This window comes from Cyclopterus lumpus, chromosome 10, assembly GCF_009769545.1.
Source record: "Cyclopterus lumpus isolate fCycLum1 chromosome 10, fCycLum1.pri, whole genome shotgun sequence".
Lineage (NCBI taxonomy): Eukaryota > Metazoa > Chordata > Actinopteri > Perciformes > Cyclopteridae > Cyclopterus > Cyclopterus lumpus.
Window position 1 is genome coordinate 17,878,706 of NC_046975.1, and position 24,275 is coordinate 17,902,980.

Below are 24,275 nucleotides of genomic sequence, written 5' to 3' on the forward strand. Positions count from 1 at the left end.
AACCCGTAACTTTACTGTTCACTTCAACCAGCATAGTTTTCAGCCAGAGGCATCTGTTTCCAGGGAAATAGCTCTTATCAAGCCACTACATACCACTTCCCCTGCATTAAACAGCTAAACGGTGACTAGCTGGTGACCAAAGTGGAGCATGTAGCAGCTAAAGAGCCAGATGTTTCCCTCAGAAGGCAGTGGTGATCAGAACAAAGCTATTACTTTAAACATTCAAACATGTCAGTTTCAATTGCTGCTTGTCACATGGGTTTGTTAAACAACTTCAAACACAACAAATCATGTTGTGTGCATAGGCTTTGGATTTGACAAGCTTTTAGCTGAATGGACATGGACAGATATATATTTGTGTCCCATACTACAGCTTTTATATTAGCACTGTTATCACTACTGACAATGGACAATGACGTGGAATACCAGGCAGATAGCTGATGAGGGAGCACTTTAAAAAGTCATTCACTCTGTGCACAGATCAAACCACGCTGGTGTGTGAGTCAATGTATCTAGGTCACAAAATATGTGACACAGTGGTAAGGTTAATGCAATTAAGTGGACATTTCCACTCTTCTTCAGATTAAAATGGCTACTTGAATAGAGCAGCACTTTGGCTCTGAGGTTCACTGCAGCAGGTCATTGTGTTCTCTGCAATTAGAAACAGGAAGTGGGGAGCCATTATGAAACCCTCCATCATGTCATAATATTGGACCATACAATCAATGCTGATTAAACTTGACTTTTTATCCAACCTTATTATATGGTTGGACAAAAAGAAACAGTGGGCAGTGGAGTCAAACTGAAGCTTTGCTTTGTAATTGGATCACAACAGAACCATTATATGAACCATTAAGAATGGCCATGCTGCATCACATCAATAATTACAGAGGCCTGTAATTTATCAATCAAATACTGCATGCTAAAGCTAACAGGAATAGAGCTTACTAATCATGACCTCAAAGTAAAATGTACACTTCAACCAAACCCATTGGCTTTAATTTCGACAAGTGATTTGTAAGAAATCTAAATTCCTTCAAAATTGACCCGAATCACATTTTTCCATTTCAACCAATACTTGGTTGATTCAGTTCTGAGATGGAAAAGGTCTCTGGCTCTATTTGGGTCTCTGGCTAGAATCTCAAACTCTTAAAATAAATCGCAGTCTGAGAATATTATTATGTTTCCCCCTACAGGTCAGGAGAATTATTATTTTACAGCTGATATTGACAATAATAGATTATACAGATGTCGTCCATCACAACACATCAGAAACAAATCTCCACCCTCTAGTTTATAATAGTTTTTTTAGATTTGTTTTCAGGTTTCCTTACAGAACCTTGGGCCTCCATCCGATTGGAAAATGTTTGCTCATTCAATTGACGTTCTTTGCAACAATGCACTTTCTATAGTCACCGAAGAGCTGTACGACTGTATGACTGTACTCTAACATCTCACCAATTAAGAAAGCCTCCACATACTGTGATCCCTTTTGAGAGGGCACACAGGAACACCCAGGTCACTCATATAAGGAAACAGGCCGAGCTGTAGTGAAAATAAAAGCCCAAACAACAAACAAATCGTCTTCTTCCTCCATTTCACTCCAGCCGATGTCACACTGAAGCAGAATGCGTGGGCGGTAAAGGGGGTTGAGAGGGTTGTTGAGGGGGATTACAGCTGTGTTCGAAAGATAACACAATGGCAGTAGGGGGTCTCTCCTCTCCAGAAGCATGAAATGAGAGTGGTCCATGTTGGGATACAAGGCAGGAGTCTGCGTAATGATCTTCACACTGAATTAATTAGTTTCTGATGTTAGGGCACTCGTACAGGAAGAAGCTAATCACATGCCCAAGTCCCACAGTTTCAACGTCAGTGAGGAACAAGATGTTAATGGTTTGCTTTGTGTATATTATTGAATGTTTACCTTATTGACATTCAGCTATTTCTGCTGTAACAACAAGATATCAAATTGGTTCTCCAATAATCGGTTTCTAGAGAAATAGCTCTGTATTGATGGTTGCTGTCCATTATCTGACACGTTGTGTTATAAGTGGGCTGTTTTTCTGCAGGTTGCTGTTTTGTGTTGTATACAATGTGCAAAGCTGCTTCAAGGGTAACACAGATCATGTACTTCCACAAATCCCTTGTGCTCTGACCTCTGGATCACTGGCAGACTTTTATCTCCCACATTAGTGAGATGACTAGATGTCCTTGACAGGTGAAGGCCTGTATTGATGATATCATAGTGTGCTCAAGTTTAAAAAAAAAAAAGATTACAAAAAAAACTGACAGAAGCCCAACCAAGTCTTTCTGAAGAGGAGAACACAACCGTTTTGAGTTTTGAAAGTTGTTGTTACAAAGCCCAAGACAATGTGGGTTGTAGTGGTACACTCATTGAGAAAATAGTTTTTAAAGGATGCAGCTTTAACTTTAACTCTAACAAGGATGTTTATAGTCATTACATTGCTGTTGAATAAACCCTCAGGTCTAAAAGATTATTAAGTCTCATTATTTACTGTCTTTGTTGATTCCTGGAACTGAGAAAGAGATAAGTAAGCCTCGTTGTGGACAGAGAGCATTTAATCTCTCTCTTTAGTGCAGCTAAATCAACGTTGTCAACCTAGTTAGCGTATTCATTGATACACTGATTGCTTACAGGAAGTTTGAGAGCTATTTGAGACAAGCAATAGTATGTCTCTATTAAAAAAAATGGAGTTCTTGCGGCTATGCTGTGCTATTCTTTTGTACTGAGTATTTAATTTAGTAGCCAGTTATGAACGCGGTTCAACACGCGAGCAAATGTCTGTGGCGGAAGCATACAGCCCTTGTTTTTTACCTCACTTAATTTAGTGGATGGAAATGGGATACTAAACATATTACGGTAGTATCGCAGGTTTTGCACAACATGTTTCAGACTCTGAAAGCAGTCTGAGCCATATTCATCTCTAATAGATCCGATCTTGAGCATTTAATTAACTCTTCCCCCTTTTCCTTGATTCAATCAATGGCCTGCTAGGCATTTTGTCTTCCCCTGAAAGGACAGATTTATGTTAGTTGTTAAGATAATGTTAGTGGGGCCAGAATTTAATATTCATCAAATTCACTCATTATATTAATTAACAGTAATGTTTAATGTTTAACAACTCTGAGTAATAGTAAAGGCGTATATGATTAATTATTAATGCTGCATGTTACATTGTGTTCATGTGTCAATCTAGACTATTCATAGTTTATTTTTTACTGTTTAATATTAAAATATTACAGTACAATGTTTTAACATGAACATGTTCACCATGGTTGCCTTTTTATAATTAAAAGTAATGGGTGCAATATTAGTGTAGGGAAAGGGGTGGGGTGGGGGGGTTTCCAGGAAAAGATTTTCATTTAATTAAAACCTAAAAGTACAATTTTCTGCAATAAGCCTTTACTCATGAACAATAAAACTGCTTTGTCACAGTAAAGCTCTGTTTGTGTTGCACTATATATTAGAAATATTAGTGTTCTCCTTTTGTAAGAGACGTTTTTGTTTTCTTGCCCGACACTCCCACGGAATAGAGGACCTTTTGTGATTTCTTGTAAAATAGAAGCCAATAATCTTTTGCAAAAAGCTTAAAAACGCAGAATTACAATTTTCAGTATTTCCACTCATACGCCGAGAGATTGTCCTCGTCAAAGGACAAAATGACTTTGGGAAGGACAGGAAATGTAATGAATTCATAAACTATCTGGGAAATGGCCAGATATAACTATTTTTCATCTAAATTCATTAAACTGTTTCCAAACTATAGCGAAAAACTAAAATTGCAAAGTTGTATGATCAAGAAGTGAGGATGCAAAAACAGACGTTTGCTCTCCCCTGTGACTACTCGTAGGGTCGCAGCTGCTCTGCTTGCTCTAACTATTACACCTTCCATAAAAAAAGTCTTCACCAATGAACTTTTGAAGTTTTTCACTTGACTGTATTTGATAAGCAACTCCAAAGTAGTTGGATGAGGCAATAATAATATGTACAAAATCAGTCAAACTTCACCAAGAAATATCAAAATAACGGAACATAATTGACACAACAAAAAAGCCAACTCATGTGTTAAGTTGGCAGAACAATACAAATAGTGCCCTTGTTTGATCAAACTGCTGAAATGATAATTTCAAGGTAATCCTAATAGTTCAATGCCCTAGTCTTAATTGTCCTAAATTGTAAATAGTGAGGTTTTCATATCCTTTTTATTATAAAGCAGGTCCAAGTGCTATATATTAATTTAAAAGGTATTAAAAGCATATAAACAGTCTAACAGAAACCAAAAATACAAGTATGAACGTGTGAATGAGCATGATGCGTTGCCTTTAATGACGTTTTTTGAAGCCACAATGACATTGGGTAAAAATGGTAGACATCACAGTCAAGGAGAATATGCTCAGACATTTTATTAGGCTCTTTGGAGGACACAACTTGGATGGCTGCCTTGATGTTCAAAAGACGTGATTTTATCGTGTTTTTTTTGGGCTGGTGACGCACACACTATTTGTCATGCGTACTTTGTTTCCATGTTATCTCAGGCAACACTGGACACAGAGCTTCCTAGCCATCCATAACAGGGCTGGAGACGCATCTTTTTATCATGTTGAACAGACGCCGTGCGAGACCTGAATGTATTCTTTGTCTCACCGTTTCTTCTCTTGACCACTGAGACTCTCTCCATTTGTCTGCGTTACCACAAGACGCCCACATTGTTTCCTGAAAGAGTGTCGAATCCGCTGGTTCTCTTGAGATGAGGGATGTTTGTTTTTCAATAAATGGGTGGTACGCTCGATAAATCTGATAATGACACCGCTTTATGCTGTTGTTATTAATTCCACCAGTAATTCCTGAGACAATTTAGATTTCTTTTTTTAATATTTGTAATATGTGTCTGCAGTGTATAGGGAAAATTACACAAAAACTGGGAGAATTTTCTTCTCTCTTGTACAATGAAGTATGGGGTTATTATTGGAGCAATATTATTTGCAAATGTGTGTGGAGAGATGTGAAAGTGGATCTCAATCCCTATGTGCGTAAGATTTGTGAATCTCTGAGTGCACGCTCAGATTTGTAAACGTGTATATGACTGCAAGTGTGTTCAAATTTGTACATATATGTAAAATAATCTTAAAATAGCGACTTTGTGGACCTTGAGATGAGACTAGTTTTCCACGGTCAATATCACCTTTTAACACATTGTGGGTCAACATTACACAATCAATTCAGTTCAAAATGTCAGGAAACGCTTATTTTCCACGTATTGTTATTCTGATTGCAAATAACTTCCGTTTTACTTAAATATTTAAGTGCTAGGGAGCTACTTTGAGGTTAACAGATTGCGCTTCATAGAACTTTTGATGATTTACCCAAAAGGTATTTGTTATTATTTTTAATAGAGCTGAACCAATAATTACAAAAAACAGTGTGACGTTCTCACAGTAGGAAATGGAAATCAGTGGATAATAAATACATCCTTGTTAATGACTCTTTTCTTCCTCAATAATGACATGACATAAAGGGAGTAAATTAATGTATCTTCTGCTCAGCAAGAATGAGTAAATTGTTTTATCCTGCCGCTTTTGTTATTTTAGGAAGTACAATAGACTTCATTTTGGGATATGGGGTTATGCTCAGTTGCAATAACAATCATCTTTAATAAAGATAACGTGATATACATATGGGATATGCTAACCTGACATTTGCCTTAGAACCTGCAACATCACAGACCATCTTTACTGAATATCTCATTACACATCTGTTTGGAGCCATAAATGTACCAACATAATTACACAAAACCCAAAATGTGAAGTCAAAGTTCTCATCAAAGGGTACAAAACAACTTCGACCTTTAGACATGATGATGTTCTACGTTAACAGCATACAATGAGAAGCGAGCATTTGACAGTCTGTTTTAGTCTGTCTCCCCTATGGGTATGATTCAGAAAATCCCTGGTAGACCCAGCTCCATGGTGGCTTTGTCATGAGGCTGTTTGTTCCAGCCAGCAGCTTGATCAAGCGAAACAGGCCAGCGGCAATACCTGCGACTTCCTTCTTCCTTGCTGTCATGTCCAAAAATATGGGTCATGTAGAGTGCAGTGGCTGTCTTGCTGTGTGTGTGTGTGTAATGTGTGTTTTAGTGCAAACCATTCTCTGTATGACAATTTGCTGTCCGTCTTCTGAGCGGAAACATCGCTTCCCTATAAAGATTGATAGCAAAACCACAGTAGCTTTTATACTGTGGTTTAAGGCCCAAGTGGACCATAACGGGGGCCAAGCTCACGCCGACTCACCCACTGGCCCGTGGCGTTCTCATTGATCTCTTTTACTGCTATAGTACCATGGTTCCTTTGGGCAAAATGAGAAAGCCACCAAACCCTATTTCCTCAAAAAGCAGCCACCGTTAGGAGTGAATTACTGTAATGGAGTAGCCAGAGGAAAGTCATAACTCTGGAAGACTAACCAAGGGCCACTACCATATATAAAAAAGGGATAACACGGTTGCATATGCCACTCAAAGCAGTTAGAAAATGGTTAATTGAAGAAAAAGATTACGGCAGCTGGAAATTACTTGCGGGTAACAGGTGAAATAACATATGCTATCAAAGGATGTGATTTATACCGAGACTGATGGGAGCTGAGACCTCTATTTATATTCATAGAGGTGCATTTAGTTAAAGGAAGACATTAATCATCACATCAGTCTATACGGCTTAATTACATGTTCACTGTACACATATTGTTGACTGACATGTTCTGTAAGAATCGAGCTTGAGAGATTTCCCAGTGGCCAGTGACAGACAGGTGGGGGGGACTCAGATCTCTAACATGTGGAGTTGCACGTACCCTCTTTTTATCCACTAGTAGATAATGAAGCCCAGTGCTTCATTATCTCAATCTGCAATTACCATCCCAGTTTGGTTGCATCAAAAGATCCAATCTTACTTCTCAATTCCTTGCATTTCATTACGTTGTCTCCAGTACGGGAAGAAGATGAGAGAGACAAACATCCTGCTTTGATCATAGTGTTTATACCTCCTGCACGTGAACACAACCGTTCTACTTGATTCATAACGGCAGCATCAATGGGCATGCATCAGATATGATAGCCCAAGAACAGGCAGAAGTGTTGACCGTGCAGATGATGAAAATATATATTCATGAGCTTGGTTCTATTTGCATGAATCCAGATGTTCTATGTTTTGTGTTTGATCCAAGAGATCAACATGGACGGTTATTGTAGTGTTTTATAGTGCCAGGCAACATGACAAAACAACCCTAAAGCGTATATGGTGAGAAGCTGACAACTGTATGAGGATAAAGCCGCGGTCCATCTCAAGCCCCTAAGCGGACACATCAAAGCAATCTTTTGCAGCCACTATAGTCTCTTCTCTCCATCAGAAATCCTGCTAGCTGTGTTTCACAGAGAGTGACAGGAGGCAATTCATGCTGATATCAGATCTTTGACGTGGAAAAGGTGGCTTGCATACAGAGAGGCTTATAGAGACATTGGGAAGATGGGTGGGTCTGACGACGCTCTATGTTAGATTCATCTCCCTTAAGGGGAAAGGTCAGTTCCTTGGGTTTATCACAGAGATTGCCATTTAAACTGCGACGGTTGGAAACCATTTGTTTCTTTGATTTAGCGTTGGGGGGAGCTAACAGGAGGTAAATGCTGAACACTTCATATGCAGTTAAATACATATTTCTCCCTCAAAGATTAATGCGAATGTCCAGTTGGAAAGGGGGCTTCGTCCCCATTGATTCAAATGTCACTGATGATTGTAGGTTTAAGATAAGAATATATGCATTTGACAGGACTTACGAAAAGGGGTTCTGCACAACGCTAGTATGTAGCCAACCAAGCAGACTGTGTACAATAACCTGTATAAAACCCTATCTTTTAACTGAACTTACCTAGGCACCGTGGTTGTTTTAACTCAAACATCGTTCTGTTCTTCAACCTAACCAAGTAGTTGTGTTGCCTGAACACCACAGGGGCTTGCACGGGTGCACTAATTGCTTGGTTTTTAAGTGTTTGAGTTAAATACCACAATGAATGGCATGTGGCTTATGGGGCCTAAAGAGGAGCAGTGAGGAACAACCACTCAGGGCTCCATTTACATGGCTTCCAAGGATTGAGGTGCAATGAAACTAAAAAGGCCCCAAAGCACATAACCACCCAGCTAAAGGCTATCATTACACTACTTCAATCTTAGTATCTAAAGTAAGCATATAGCATACAGTGAGCTCTCGTGGATCTGATATTTCTGCACGCGTCTGTTCAGCTCAGTTCCTCATATTTCCAAATTTATTAGATGAGCAGAACAAATTATATAACAATTAATTGTGTTGACATTTTGAAAGCAATTAGGTGTTGGGGAAACTTTTTTTGTATCCTTTTCTTCAGTTTAAATCACACTGTGTTCAAAAACCCAGCAGATAGAAAAACTAAATGAGAAATATATTATACTTTACAACAAGACTGGACTGTTTAAACAGTGCAGGAGATTATTTAAGGTGGCATGGGTAAAACCCAGGGTGGTAGCTCGGTGTAGTAGAAACAGGCCTTCATGAGCATAAATCTGTCGTCAAGCTTCACTCCCCACAAGATTACAAATTAAAATGCACGAGTAATGGAACATAGTTGCGATTTAGTCAGCGTTAGCATGGATTAATCTGAATCATTAAACCCTGGGGTTGGCATTGAGAAAGCTAAATATACCTTAACACAAAGGAGATTCTACCATTAGCATTGGCTCATGGTTGAACTAATTAGGCTTTGCTCCAAAACAAAAGATCAAAGATAACACAGAGGAGAATAGAAATTGTTCAAAGATGGGGGTGGTATTAAAAGCAAACCACAATATCTAATGGTAATGTGAGTCTTCTGCCACTATCTAAAGTATCATTATTCCGCTTTGTTCCTTTGTTCCTGACAGCTGTCTAACCTTTTGATCCACACATAAACTGATGTGTCATAGACCTCTATTGTTGTCCACAAACTATTACAACCACATTAATGAGCCACACCGTTGCTCTGGTTGACATCTTCCCTCATTATTATGAACATGGGTGCTGTAATGGGTGCTGTTTTGAATCGATTTCACACACAGACCGCACTGGTTCCCATAAATACTTGCAAGCACACTGAACCTGCAGCTGGAAATTGTCCTCTCATTATTTATTCATTAACGAGTAACATTGGCTTAAAAACTGCTAACATGACCCACCAGATGGTTTGGTACACAGAACCATCAGAGAAACCGTCATTGGAAACTGTTTTGAAAAGGCCAATAAATAACACGTGGCAGGTGAGATTGGATAAACCAACTGTCAATCAAACTGCTGGAAAAGCCACTGGGGAGAAACTATATTTTCCATGGAGAAAAGCCTTCAGTGTTGTTCTTTGCTTTTGTTTCAGTGAGTAAATACTCTCCAGTTCTGATATGAATGATGATATTGCAGCTTCTATGTGGGAACCTCTTCAGTTGCCTCTCTGTATCGTCACACACGCCTAAGCCGCGCCTGTAGCTGCCAGTAGCTCCTCGCAGGAAGCTAATTAGTCCGAGCTCTGGCTCACCGGACACATACGCATTACTTGAAGCCTGACAAGATGGATTTTTGTGTGTGATATGTGATCCTCACGTAAATCTGCAAGAATCCAGCTGTCATGCAAGGTAAAAAAAATAAATAGCAGCAAGCTGTTTATTTCGATCATTTATATTTTATTTCGCCTATTTTACATATATACGTATATATATCTAAGTATGTATATATATGTACATATATATATATATATATGTACATATATATGTGTACATATAAATGGATTATATATTTTTTAACAATTACTTAAGTCAGAAAGTATTAAGAGACAGAATTATTGACAAAAACAAAAAATATAGAACGGCTGCAGCCTCATCCTTTAACAAGAACAGCAAAACAAAACGAAGTTCATTGTCATTTAAGTGCAATCAGTAGTGGGTTTTTTTACTCGTCAACGTCCTCCTTCATAATGACAGATGTTACTCTTCGGAGGGGGGTCATATTTAAAAATGAACTGTCTTAAAAAATTCAGGAGTAATTTCAAATCCACCATCTTATATTTCATCTATTTTATTTAGTTATGATTGAATATGCATGTATGCCCTGTGGGCTTCTCCCATGACATCGTAAAACCATGGAACAATTTCCCAGTAATCTGCCTTGCAAAGGTGACCCCTGTACTGAATACTTAATGTGCACATCATTTCATCTTGGCACTACTAAACTCGACACACAGCAAGTGTATTAACATTAACATTAACATTCTGACTGCATCTTTTTTGGGTTGTTTAATGATGTCTTCCATCCTGAGGTCTCAAGGTGTGATCCATGTCTCCACCATGTGGTTTACTTGTTGACGTTAACCAGGTTCAGTAAAAGGTTTCTACTGTCGGACGCTCTGTCTGCATCTATGTTTCCACACCGAGGGGTGTCACTGTGCAGGACTGGCAGTCATCATGTCATTGAAGATAAATGTGCGAGGTTTAATTGCAGTGTGTTCCAAATCCCTTTCTCCGATGAGCCTATTGATCAAAAAGGGGACAGTAGTAACCATCGGCCATCACATACAGGATTGTGAAGACTATGGCTTCGCAGGTCATTAAAGAGAAAAAATGACATGTCAATGTATCACCGGGAAGCATTCTGTGGTTGAATGTACTTTAATAAAAGCCCCGTCAACGGCACGACTCAATCCGTATGATTGAAAGTGGTGTTGATTGTCCAAAAGTCCTGCATTTAACCTCAAAGTGAGAGCACGTCTATGAGGGCAATATGTTAGGCTCAAGTGAATGTCAAGGGCAATTGGACAAGTGGGAAATTAGAGCAATGTGTTTCAACAGGCGGCGAGAGCAGTTTGGTTCTAAAAAGTTAGTATGTTCATGCATGGATATCTAATGGGCCCGATATCCCTCGGTGCTTCCTTGTAGGAATCTGGGGAACATCCACACTGTGATATGATGTGCTTTTCTGATCACCAGCTTCTTAATGAAAAAGCAATTAAACGAATATATTTGCACTCCGTGGGCAGAATCCCATCCCGTCTAATTAAAGATAATTTTCATTGGTTACTTCCGAATCTGAGGCTCTATGAGGTAAAACGATAACATACTGTGGCATCACAAGGGGACAGGTAGTGGAGGGGCGCTACAGAGTGGCCACCAGTGCAAAAACTACATCTCCCAGCCTGCCTCACCGCTCACCCAGCTGCAGCTGCTTAAGGCACCTGATTGAGGCAGGGCTGGGAGACTTAAGGGAGAGCACCTGGGAAGGAGAAAGAAGAGCGGAAGGTGAACCCACGAGCACCTGGAAGAGGACAACAAGGGAGAGGACCTCGTAGCCTGGATTCACCAGGACTGAGTTTTTGTTTGGTTAATTAACCACTTTCTCCTCCGGGATGTTTTGTGTTATCTAACTGGACCTTTTTTTGATACTTTGTTGTTTTTGGATGTTACCTTGCTGGTGGGATGGGAAATAAACCTGGACTTTTTGTTAAATACCCTCGGACATGCCTGTGTTCATCTTTCTCTTTGCACCGCCCCAGGCTAGCCTGTCCTAGCGACAGCCTGTGACACTACAATACAGACCAAAATACTTCTTGTTGTTTAAGTGAAAACCAATCAACCAGTCTTGTGGATACTAACCTACATCTAAAGAGGCAAGCATTCATTTAGCATTCATGTCTGTCCATATTTATACACGTAGGCTTTATGTTGTAAGAAAATAAAAAGAGGAGGCAGGGATTTTTGCAGATGTAAAGAAATGGTTGGTCTCTTGCTGACCTCGCCTCCCAACCCTCTCACCCCAGTCCATTTGTGTCCTCATACATTTGAGCCTTATGTACTGAACAAAGAATGACAGCTCCCGCTTCTTTTCTTTTGCCGTGTGTGGTTATATGTTCCTTGTAACTAAATGATGCAGTACACTGGAAACGGGTACCAGTTATGCTGCCTCTCATTTCTTCCCTGAGCTGCCTGGTCACTGAATTTCAACGATAGATATTATTTACTGGATTTTCTTTAACTTTTCATACCTTATTTGAAGCTTGTAAATGATCAGCGGCTAAAATTGGCTTCCAAGATCCATTTACTCACTTTGCAACTTCGTGGTATAACAAGAACTCAACAGACCGGTCGGTATCTGTGAGTATTATATCCATATAGGATGATTCGTTACTTAATTAATTTGGATTAACACCTAATAAAGACAATGTTTATCACCATTCTATTGGGGAAAAAACTCTGAAGGAGAATATTTCTGTGACGAAAAAATAGAAGTCATCCATGGCCATGCATCCATGTTTGCAGGAAATTACTACACACCGTTTTCCTGAACCATTGGTCATGTGTGCACATACTTTGATTAGAATTAATGGCTGACTGATATTTTTGCCTGAAGCAAGGTTGGGTGAAACGCTAATCAAATGCAAAGTAGCTTTTTTCAGATGAGGTGCTCATACAGTTGCTTCCCATGGTTGATCTGCTGACGGCACAGACCTGACAGGTTTGTAATAACAGTGTTTCCCCCTCATAGCTGTCGACTGTGCACGGGATGATGAACAACTGCTCCTCAAACTGCATCCAGAATAGAAGAACTGAATCTTCAATGTGGTTACTTTGCAGGTCTATGCAAAGGATGCCAAGAATAAAAAAACATGTTTGTTTGCTATTTATATTTAGGCTTCTCCTCAGAGACAACTGAATATGTACAGTAGTCCTGGCTGCCATACAGAAAGTTCAAAGAAGACTAAATTATTTCTGAGCAGCCATTTGAATTCTACATAACCACCTCCACTTGAAAGTGTATCTATACACAATTGAGTTTTCACTTTGATTTGGCTTTGCTGTCAAAGCCAAATTAAGTCACTTAGTAACAAGAATGACAGACAAAACTTGCTCTATAGAGGAAGGAAAGAAAGGTTTGTTATGTGTTCTCGACAGCAGTCTGGTGCGGATGCTCAAATGAAAGGAATGTAGGGGGAGGCAAAAAGGTCAGGCTCATTAAATGTTACCAAAGAGCATCTTAATAATTGAATCCCTCAGACAAAGAACCACATCATTTTGCTTTTGAAGGGTTCTTAGGAGCCCCTTGTCGTCACGAGAAATTGCTGATATCATTTTAGGATTGATATCATTTTAGGATTGACTGTTGTACAGTACATTAACCTCAAACAAACTAACATCCAGAGAATTGCACAAGATATAAAGTATATTGTTTACCAATAAAGACATCAGTTTTTGAAGGGCATGCAGTTTAGTTTGTTCACCTCATGCACTGCTCTCAAAACCTGTCAAGAGGCATCACTCTGGATGCAAAGTGTCAAACAGGCCGTTTCATGCCAAAAAAACTGAAAGATCACATCTTTCTTCTCTCGCCCTCTCTGTGAAACAAGAATGTTGAAGCATTGATGAAACAATAGGGAGGAAATGCATGAATCCAATTAGAAATGCATGAGGGCTAATTGGGAGGTGACATGCGTACCCTGAGGGAGAGCAGGAATCCACAGCTTCTCCCACAGCTCAGGGTGAGAAGTTCAGCTGCAGACCTCGCCACAAAGAGTTCACAAGGAAAAATAGCACTCGTGCAATTTTATATTAAAATTCATATCATATAAATGCTAAATTGATGTCACTTCTGAAATCTCTGGAATGCATACCATAAGATGTGTAAGGTAGTATGCCAATCGCTTCTGAATTGGATCAATGTGTCTTTGTGCTCCTAATTAAAGAATTTCAACAGAAAAGCTTTTTCATCATTAATCCACCCGGAACCACAACATTCTGCATGTGTAGGGAATATTTTATCATTAGACAGACAAACAATTACTGACATGGGAATTATATCAATAGAATAAATGTAAATACATATTATCTGATCATTGAAGCCGACTGTTCTACATGTGGTCATAGAAATAACAGCTGAGGAACCTCATACTCTTTACTAGCATCAACAAGCAGAAAAGACACACAAAGACAGCGCCCCACATCCGGACTGCGTTTCGCTGAAATTTGCTGTGGAAGTGTTTGTGTTGATTAACAGTTTTGACTCATGAATGTACAGTATATAAATGAACCTCGTCTTATATGCTGGACTTGCTGTCTCTTGGTAAAACTGAGTTATTTGACTGTAGCGAATGATTTTCACAGCAGAAATCCACCCGTCATTAGCCGACTGGGTCATAACACATTCACAGATCTCTGTTGCATGCAGTTGCGTTAGAGACCTTTCCTTCTCTCTATATATCTTGAAAACTACAAAGTTTAGTCTCTGAAAGCTTGTGACCTGTCAGAGGATATCACACTCAAGAACAAACAAGATGTTTTATTGTTTTGTGCTGATCCGTAAAACAAGCACGACCCAAGACAGACAGTTCGTTATGGCTTTTTGTTGGAACAAGAGTCTGACCATCAATCCATCTCCCTGTGTGTGTGTGTGTGTGTGTGTGTGTGTGTGTGTGTGTGTGTGTGTGTGTGTGTGTGTGTGTGTGTGTGTGTGTATGTGTTTGTGTGTGTGAGTGAGGGGGATGAAAGGAATACCAGCATACTGTAAAATCAGCAACACTACAGAGTGGACTTTAGCCAGAAGCAGTGGATTGGAGTCAGGGGACCAATGAGAGTTGAGCTTCATAATGTAAGAAAGACATACGTGCACGGCATCTCCTCTGAGGGGAACTTACAAAAAGGTGCTGGTGCTTGTGTTAATTTTAGCAGTAGTGGTGGTGGTGCTGCAACTATTGCATGATTAGCACTGAAACGTGGTACGTTACCATGATAACTGTTTGTATGTTAACATACTAATGTTGTAGTGCTAATACGGTAGATGTCAGCTATGTAGAAAGCTGAACATGCCGAGAATATACATTTTTAAATTGAAAACGGTCAGAGCATAACATTTTTTTATGTGTGCCCTACCGCTGCCGTTGCAACAGCGGAGCAGCAACGCGTGACACGCTTCACATCCCCACAGTTCAACGTCCTCTGGTTGCAAAAAGAAGTCTGATTACTTGATGTAACACCTCAGGAAACATTTTAAATATCAGTCCATGTTCTCAATCTCGAGTTCAAAGTCTTCTTCATTAAAAGTACATTATGGTCCCATTTAGAGTAAAATATACATTTCAATGTTTTTGTCTCACAACTTAAAAACTTTCAGTGTGTTTTATCGTAACACTAACGGTGCCTAAACATCTCTTTGTCAGCGTTGGGTTGTACTTGTGCTCCACCCTCCCATGTCACTTCTTTATGCAAAAAAACCAAGACGGCACAGCCAAAATGGCAAACTTGAGGGTCACCAATGAGGGGCGTCATGGTGACCCTGTCCGCTTCTTATACACAGTCAATGGAAAGTAGTAGTCAACCAGAAAACATCATCCTGAATGTTTATATGTACCTGACCAGGTGATCACTAAGTGGGTGTTTGGTAGTAAAGCTCTTTCCTTACCCAAGTGATTTTTTTGTCGAAACCATCTAACCAAACTCTAATAGCGCTGGCAGATCAGAAAACCATCATGTGAATCTTTTTTTGTAATCATCATATGAACTAATCATGTATTGTAAGTGTAAAGCTACAAAATAAATGACATGGGGCCATTTAAAAAAAAAATTAATGTATTTTTGCAACCTGCAGGATAACAAGATGTCAAATGATCATGTTCTGGCAGAGGTTTGGCCTCTATGAATTGTATTGCAGGGTAATTATGCCAATGCAACACTTTACTCTTAGTTATGTCTCGATTGATTTACACAGATGGCTGCGATCACTCAAATTCTAATATCGACGGACAGAATGTCAATGTCAACCACTAAGGAATTGACAGCATGCTGGTTTCCATCTGAGACTGCGAAGCATTGACAAATCATGCAAGGACACTTCAAATGTGTCAGTAAGCAATCCAATTTATTTATTTAATACCACTTAAATCTCATCGTAGCTTCATAAACATTGTAAAGTTGTCAAAGTATCATCAAAGTATGATATCTTCGACATCACTGCAGCTAAATTTTAAAAGAAATTCCTAATTGTTGTCCTCTACGATTAAAAGTGGAAGACTTCTAAATCAGCTCAGCTTTACCCTTGACGTCCCAAAGATATCCTCCACAGAGTCCTTGATCCTGTAGCCCCTGACGATGCACTATATGTGGCTCCAAATACAACTAAGAGGCCATAAGATTGGAAGATCAGTGGCTACACACACACACACACACACACATGAGAACACAAGGCATCAGCAAGGCTGTGCCTCAGAGGGGATTGAACCAGCCATCTGTACTCCAGAGTTTCAGATGACAGATTGTGAACCGTTAACAATTGTATCAAACGCATGGGGTGCAATCAGCTGTGCTCCAACAGTGAGAAATCAAATCCATTATGAACATGAAACAGCGTTTTCCTTGTTTCCTTATATGCTTCCTTTTTCCTCTCTCTTCCTCCCCTTACTTTGACTCTGGCCTGTTGGTTATTCCCGTCAGTGGCTGCCGGAGCCTCGCTGGAGCTCGTATCAACTCCTTCCTCTCCCCGGTGTGACATTCACAGCATTACCATTGAGCCATCAATCTGTCAAGCCTTACCCCTGCGAAGCCTCGAGTTGCGGGAAGTGCAGGAGAGGGACAAGTTTACCTCTCCGTCTGTTTAGCGTCTCTGTCGTTAGGCCCTAACAACTACAATAGGTCTTACACATGATGCGAAATAGATCAGTTTTTAGCTGCCATCTGAGACGAGCCATTCATTGTCATTTTTCACACTCATTTCCTCATCCGCCGCTGGGTATTTTTTCCTGATTACTAAGTTGGTGACTGTTCCCATTTTTTTTAGCACCTCTCCCACTGCTACCTCTCATACATACAGAAACACCTTCCTCTGCAGTTTCTCAAATTTCTCTTTTCTTTCCCATTGCCTTTGTTCTCTCTCTCTCTCTCTCACTCTCTATCTCTCTCTCTCTAATGTCAGACTGAGCTCCTGTAAGGAGGAGATAAAGCCCCCCAGCAGGGCAGGACCGCAGCTCTCGCCGTCTGACTTCCTGGACAAGCTCATGGGGAGAACATCAGGATACGATGCCCGCATCAGACCCAACTTCAAAGGTACGGTAGCCCTCAAGACAATACAGTAGAAAGCACTAAAAGTAACACAGACCATTCCATCTGTGTTGTGAATGCTAAACAGTTGACCATTATCATGTATACGTGTTGTATGCCTTTTCCAGCTTCCCAGTACATAAATATTACATCAGCTCGTCTACCTTTTCACCCTGTTTGGTTTCAGTCTAAAGTCTAACTAACCCTTTGTGGTGAAGGCCAGTTATTGTGTCGTATTGATGGCGACTTAATGATGAGACATAATATTTTACCATGCTGCACAAGCACACAGCAACCCTGTCTCCAAAATGATGTTTTGAAGGAAACGCAATTGCGGCCTGGAGTCTGTTTACTGGTAATGTTTTGTATCCAGTACAGGAAGTATGCATCGGAGGGAGGGAGTCCTCCTCATAGTTTTGCATTGCAAAGTCAGTTTGCAGTCTTGATTGCTAATTGGCTACTCAGCTGCAGCACATTACAATCAACAACATACACAAAATACATTAACAATGCAAAGTTGACAGTATTCTTGACAAATGGTTGAATAAATTGGATTTCAGTTGAACTTTCAAATCTTGATGATTCTCCGTCAAGTTTTGGTTATAAGGAGCGTCTTATTTTATATGATTTCTAAGCGGATTTATGGACAATTATGTGTGATGGATAATGCAGATAAGGACATTCTTGTTAAGTACAAATCCTACCGATTCTATGATTATGTGAATCATATCTCTGTGTTTAGATTTGACCAAGTTGAGATTCTTCACCAGGCACTTATGGTTTTGAAGTACCTTCATTGCCTCCGTGCGCTGTGTATCACAGCTGCTGATCGTGGTGATAAACAGGCAAAATCAACGAGCCAAGCGACAAAAACTAACATCCCGGTGTTTTTAGAACACCAGAATGCACCTGTCCCTTTTACCTGACGCAGCCTCTTTGCCTCACTTCTCTACAACCGTCTAGGGAGCAGTTTGGTTAAAGTTAAGAACCGATTATGGTTTAACTGTTAATAAGTGCATACATCTTATGTCGTACTTCAAGTCACTATTGCCTTTTCAATATCAAACCAAGACCCCAACCATAACCAAGAGCTTTGAGTGCCTAAATATAACCTTTAAAAGTCAGCTTGTGTTTTATTATGAGAGCTACTTCCAGGACACTTTAGGGAAAAACAAATGAAACATTATCTCCCTTCAAATTATTTTTTAAAACATTTTTATATATATTTTATTTTATAAAAGTCACAGTTGCACACAACAATTTTCATAGATGCCAAAATGTGGACCGACGTGTCTGTGACCTTCCTTGCTCTTAGTCGTAACAATCCCAGTTTTGGAGCTTGCATGACTGAAAATGAATGAAGAAACTTCAATAAATCTTAAAGACCCACAGGAGATATTACAATATAATAGGTTTTGTTGAATGCGGTGCAATCTCATAAATCAGTCTGTTTTTTCTTTCCTTAGGCCCAGCTGTAAATGTCACCTGTAATATTTTCATCAACAGCTTTGGGTCCATCACAGAAACTACAATGGTAAGAAGAGATTGGAGATTTTTAAATTTCAAGTGTTAGTTTTCTTAAAAACAATCTCCCTCACTAAAATTTGATCTACACGTGATTATGGATTAGGGTTTGTGTTTTGTTTTGTTGCATTTCCCTTGTGATATATATATAGAAGTCTTGATACGCTCCATCCTCTTTCATTCCTAATAACTTCTTTGCTAATCCACTCAGGGCTGAAGCTGTTCCCTCATTTATGTGTTTCCTGGAGCATAACAGTGCAACCTTCAGAGGCCAATGGGTCACTGACGTGCTGATAATGAACTGTCCACTCCGCAATTAAAATGAAAAATTGAGAAAATGGATGAAAGAGGGTATGGGAGAGAGGACGAGGAGTTCAGGGAGAAATCACTGTTCTGCAATCCCTCTGCATTTCCACGGTTATAGCTGCTGGGTCAGAACAACACGGCCCTGTTTCAGGGTGTCTGAGGGAGGCCCATGGTCAGACCTCCAGTCCAGTCAGCTCAGAGGACGACAACATTAACAATATCAATGTATGCGCTGGTGAAGCATGCTTTTTATTCTGATAAATGAAATGAACAAGGAAGAAAAAGGAACAATGTACCAAGATGAATTCTGAATTAATTGCACAGATTCTAATTCTAATTAAATTACTCATGTGTGTTGGCTGCAGGCAGGAGTGAGTCTCCAGTACGTGGCCTTGGCATGGCTTACAACGGTTGAACAAACAATACCATCTTATTCAATCATTACTTAAGTAATATCTGATGAATATGGTGAGACAATGGTCTTTCAAATAGAGTGATGTCTTTATTATCATGAACCACTGAGGTTACATTACAAAGATTGATCATATTATGTAATAACTCGAGTGCTTACACCTGTTATTACGATTAGGAGATATGTGGAAATTAAATAGTATTTTTAAAAAATGCATTACTGGCTGAGAAAATGCCATCATCTATCTACAATCAACAATGTGGCTATTTTAAAATCCTCCAAAATCAATTATTATTTGTGAATTAGGAAAGGAAGCACAATGGACACATCATGGTTCATGGCGTATTTCTTTGTTGTGTGGATTACATCATTGCATATGAAAGACAGAACAAAGTTGTAGATTTAGTCTTTAAAGTGATATTCCATCCAACAAAGGAGTCTCAAAGTTTCATTATGGTTTCATCTTTCAAAGAGAACAATAGCTTTGGTCATCATACATTCATCATCAGTCAGTGACAAGTAAGAGAACATTCCCAGAAACCTCTCAAATCCCGACTGCAGAATGATCCACTTCTAAGCTCCTCATCTGTGCTACAAACTTCACCGCTGATAAACTTTCCATTAACGTCCCCGAGTTCTTTCACAGGACTACAGGCTCAATGTATTTCTACGACAAAAATGGAACGACCCTCGCCTAGCGTACAGCGAATACCCAGACGACTCCCTTGATCTGGATCCATCCATGTTGGACTCCATCTGGAAACCGGATTTATTCTTTGCAAACGAGAAAGGAGCCAATTTCCACGAGGTCACCACTGATAACAAGCTGCTGCGGATTTTCCAAGACGGCAGCGTTCTGTACAGCATTAGGTAAAGATAATATACGACTGTACAAGCACTGTAACAGTTTGAGAATGACATCATGAATGACATGCGGCTGCAGTTTGATGTGAAAAATCCTCTGCATGGAACCTATTAATTCAACTGCTTTGATATTATCTGATGGTTGTCGGCGGCTTGCAGCTGACTGGGCCGTCAACGCTACGACGACGTCGGTTGGGAATGTTCTGAATGTCAGATATTGCAAACAAAAAACATTTATATACGACCTCTTGGCCACAAAACCAGCAGATTGAATCTCACACCTCTACATTTCCTTTCCACACACTTTGATACGCTGCAGTTCACCAAAATACTAAGTGGGTGCAGGCGTGGAAAGAAATGCACGGAAATGTCAAATGGCAATCGTGAAGTCAGTTTTTTGAATTACACACTACACCAAACAATACATTTGCAAATGGCTTATAAAACCACAACATAGCAGGAGATGCCACCTGTCCCTGCTTGCATTTCACAAGTGTTTCCTCACAACTTTAAAATAATTCATCCTAAAAATTTGTAAAAAAGTGGGCCTTTAGTTGAGCCGGTCATTTTGCCTCAGAAAACACACTAATTTCACCTCTGTAGATCTCTTTGGGGCTTTTCTGTATGATATGTTTGTTGGTTTTTAGAAGTAAGTTAAAATTGTATACATTTTTCAATTCCTATTATACGAATTAAAAGGATATCATCATATTTCTGCATTTGTTTTGAGAAGAGGGAGAGACAAACAATATAAGTCCGCTGTGGCAAATTCACATAATCACAACGTCATACCACTGATTTTCTGGATTTTTTGGACTATGTTTTGCAATTATGGACCAAAACGTGCATTAAATACATGACGCAATGAATGCCATGTTCGGAGAATCAATCAAATCTTTGTAGTTTGTTCTTCAGCTGAAAAAGACATTGTGTCATCATAACACAGGAGCAAATGGATGTCTGTGTGGATACTGCTGGCGGCTCTTGTCTTGCCTCTCGGCGATGCATTAGAGCAGGTAATTACACAGTTTTCCTCCAGACAGACTACCAAATAGCTCTCTATCGCTCTCTCTCTCTCTCTCTCAGGACTTTTGAAGGCTTAATGCATCAACTCCACAACAAATAAAAGCAGGGATTCCTGCACCAATTACTTTGCCGTTACTGTGGTGTGACAAGTAATCAAATGGTAGAGTAACCCACTTTTCCAAGCGACCCTTAAATAAAGAAAAAAAAAGAAAAAATCAGTTTAGTTTTCTCATTTTTCCAATTTTATTGAATTAAACACTTACTCCTGACGCCTGTTTCATACTTTGCTAAACAAAGCAGCCTGGCACTGATTTATTACACAGTTCTCGTGATCTGTTAACCCGTCATTTCTCCTGCTTTGATCTCTTTTTCATGAGCCCCTTTGTGCGTTTGTGCCTTTTTGACATCCTTTATTGCTTCTCTTCTCTTTTCCAATCTGTTTTTCTACCTCAGGCTGACTCTTACCCTGTCCTGCCCTATGGACTTGAAGAATTTCCCAATGGACATTCAGACCTGTACAATGCAGCTTGAAAGCTGTGAGTCTTCTTCTTCTCTTTGACTTCCTCTCTTCTCACTTTGCTCTTTTTTTCTCCCCCCTTTCCTAATTTTTTTACATTTTGCCTGGCTTGTATGGTGCTTTTATCTTGCTATATTCCAAGAGATGGGAACTACATCATGACTATAAATCTGTGTCAATATCTGGGATATATTCACATGGTGGAGGGTTTATGTTTTGTAATTGCATCTCCTGTGTTCTCCAAAACCCAAAATTGAACAACAAGGTTAAGGAATTAATTAAACAGTGTGCGTTTGTTCATCGCAAATGTCCATGTATTATTTTAATGCAATTTAAAAGGATTACATATTTTAGCTCTAATTGTGTTTTCCACAGTACATACAGTACATGTATATGAGCTCCTGCGTTTTCCCCTCTTCACCGTACATTAACGTCACTTGCCATCATTTGTTGATATTTTACCCAACAGTTAATTCATTGTTTAAACCGTCTGACTATTAGTCCGCCATTGGACAATCTGAAAAGCCACAAAGCATTTCGGGGCGGTTGCCCAGGAGCTCACGTCTCATCATCAGAAATTCTTGCTAATCTATAATCAGACATTTCTTGCACACACACAATCCACATACTATGCAATTGGAGCACACTAGGTCTATATACTCAATTGTACTTCATCCTCCGTGTGAATAGTATGTGATTTTCAAACAACTTATGAAGCTAACATTAGCTCATTAAGATAACTATGAGCTACATCTGACTGTTGAGACCAACTGAATGCTTGACGGCTCAAAATGAGAAGCCTGCTTTTATATCCCACTATATGAGATCAAGGATCTATTGTTTAAAAAAAATATTTTTTAAATCTGCCACCATTGTAAGCTGCACAGAACGCGAAGCTTGTAGCAACAATAAGGTGTTGTGGGGTTTAGCAAATAGTCAGTTTACCATTCTTGTTTCCATTTACTGTACATTTATTTATAGTGGAGTGTTGAAGAAACGTATTAAAAGGCAAACCTTTTAAAATGTTATTACATTGATAAAAGGTGGGGAAAGAAAAAAGTCTTTTTTGCAGAGATAGTATCTGCCCTTGTAAAAAACAATTTCCAGGATATAAATAATAAAACTTTAATTTTGTGTCCCTTTTATTATATGTGACCCACCCTCTATGCCTAGAGGTGACCTCATTTCCTGTTATAGGGACAAAATAATGTAAAGTGTAGCAACAGGGAGGAAACAGAAAAAGCACTCGTACCATGAAGTCCCTGCACCTTTTCAGAACCATCTCTCACAAATAAATAAGTCAAGCTGAACGCTGGTATTTCTACCTGCACCCTTATCTGAAGAACAAGAGGCATTGGTTTGTATAGAACACCCTCTTTTACAGGAGGCAGCATGATTTATGTTTGCAAAATAACACAAACTGATTCAAAAGAATCCAATAAGTTTAGTGCACAACGTTTGAAGTAGCATTGTGTGTGTGTGTGTGTGTGTGTGTGTGTGTGTGTGTGTGTGTGTGTGTGTGTGTGTGTGTGTGTGTGCGCGTGTGTGTGTGTGTGTGTGTGTGTGTGTCACTTCACACCGTCATTAGAGGAGAAGTAATCATTCCTGATTAAAGGCCTCTGGTGAGGAAACTTGGCCTTGTGTTGACAAGTGCTATAGTGCTCCACCTCAGGGTGTGATCACCTTGGCTAAAGCTTGATGTTAAGAGGACATTATAGGTTTTACTGTATTTATTAGAGAAACATGAGAAAGCACGAAAGACGTGAGTGATGAAAAAAAAAGAAAAAGAGGAGAGTTATCTTTGGGGTTTGAGAGAGCCAAGGCCAATCTTCTTTTTTCAGGCCTTTAATGCCAATGGCTTATATAGATATATAAATAGAACCAACAATACGATTCTGACACATCAAAGCCCCATTTATGCAGCTTATACCACCACACTTTGCCTTCAGCCATTAGCCTCCAGTAACCTCAAATCCACTTTGTAACTTACACTATAAGTGAAAAGCAAGAATACGAATCTGAAGCATAAGCCTGGCTGCATTAAGATCGTGGCTTTCATTAGGTGAACAGCTATTTAACATAAAAAAGAAGACAACACGTGACTAACAGTCATTACTCTACCTAGCGGAGATATTCCTGACATAGTGCCTCATGAATTTCATTTTTATTGCACCTTTAACATAATGTCAATTATCTTGTTTCACCCCTGATAGCTGGCTCGTTATCTGAGGAAAGCCTTGCTATTCCCCTTGAGTGTTACAGCAGGATGTGTGAATGACAGATCATTCAGAAAAAAAGATGAGTGTGTTTTAGTTGTGTTATACCAGGATATGGTATAACATCTTGAATAATTAATGCCTTTGTTACTTGGGTCCTATAAGGGTCCCAGTGGACATCAGTATTATTCATATGTACAAGAAGTTATGTGTTATTGCATTAGGCATGCATTTTATATATATATATATATATATATATATATATATATATATATAT

The 24,275-nt window shown here is 39.4% G+C and overlaps 1 protein-coding gene across 1 annotated transcript in view; it reads left to right on the forward strand.

Moving 5' to 3' along the window:
- glra4a (glycine receptor, alpha 4a) overlaps window positions 1-24,275 on the forward strand; it is a 41,561-nt gene that overhangs the window by 8,274 nt on the left and 9,012 nt on the right. The window contains exons 2-5 of the mRNA XM_034542989.1: window positions 17,009-17,139; window positions 18,600-18,667; window positions 20,022-20,245; window positions 21,719-21,801. Of these exons, the coding sequence (XP_034398880.1) occupies window positions 17,009-17,139; window positions 18,600-18,667; window positions 20,022-20,245; window positions 21,719-21,801 (506 nt within the window). The remainder of the gene's footprint in view (window positions 1-17,008; window positions 17,140-18,599; window positions 18,668-20,021; window positions 20,246-21,718; window positions 21,802-24,275) is intronic.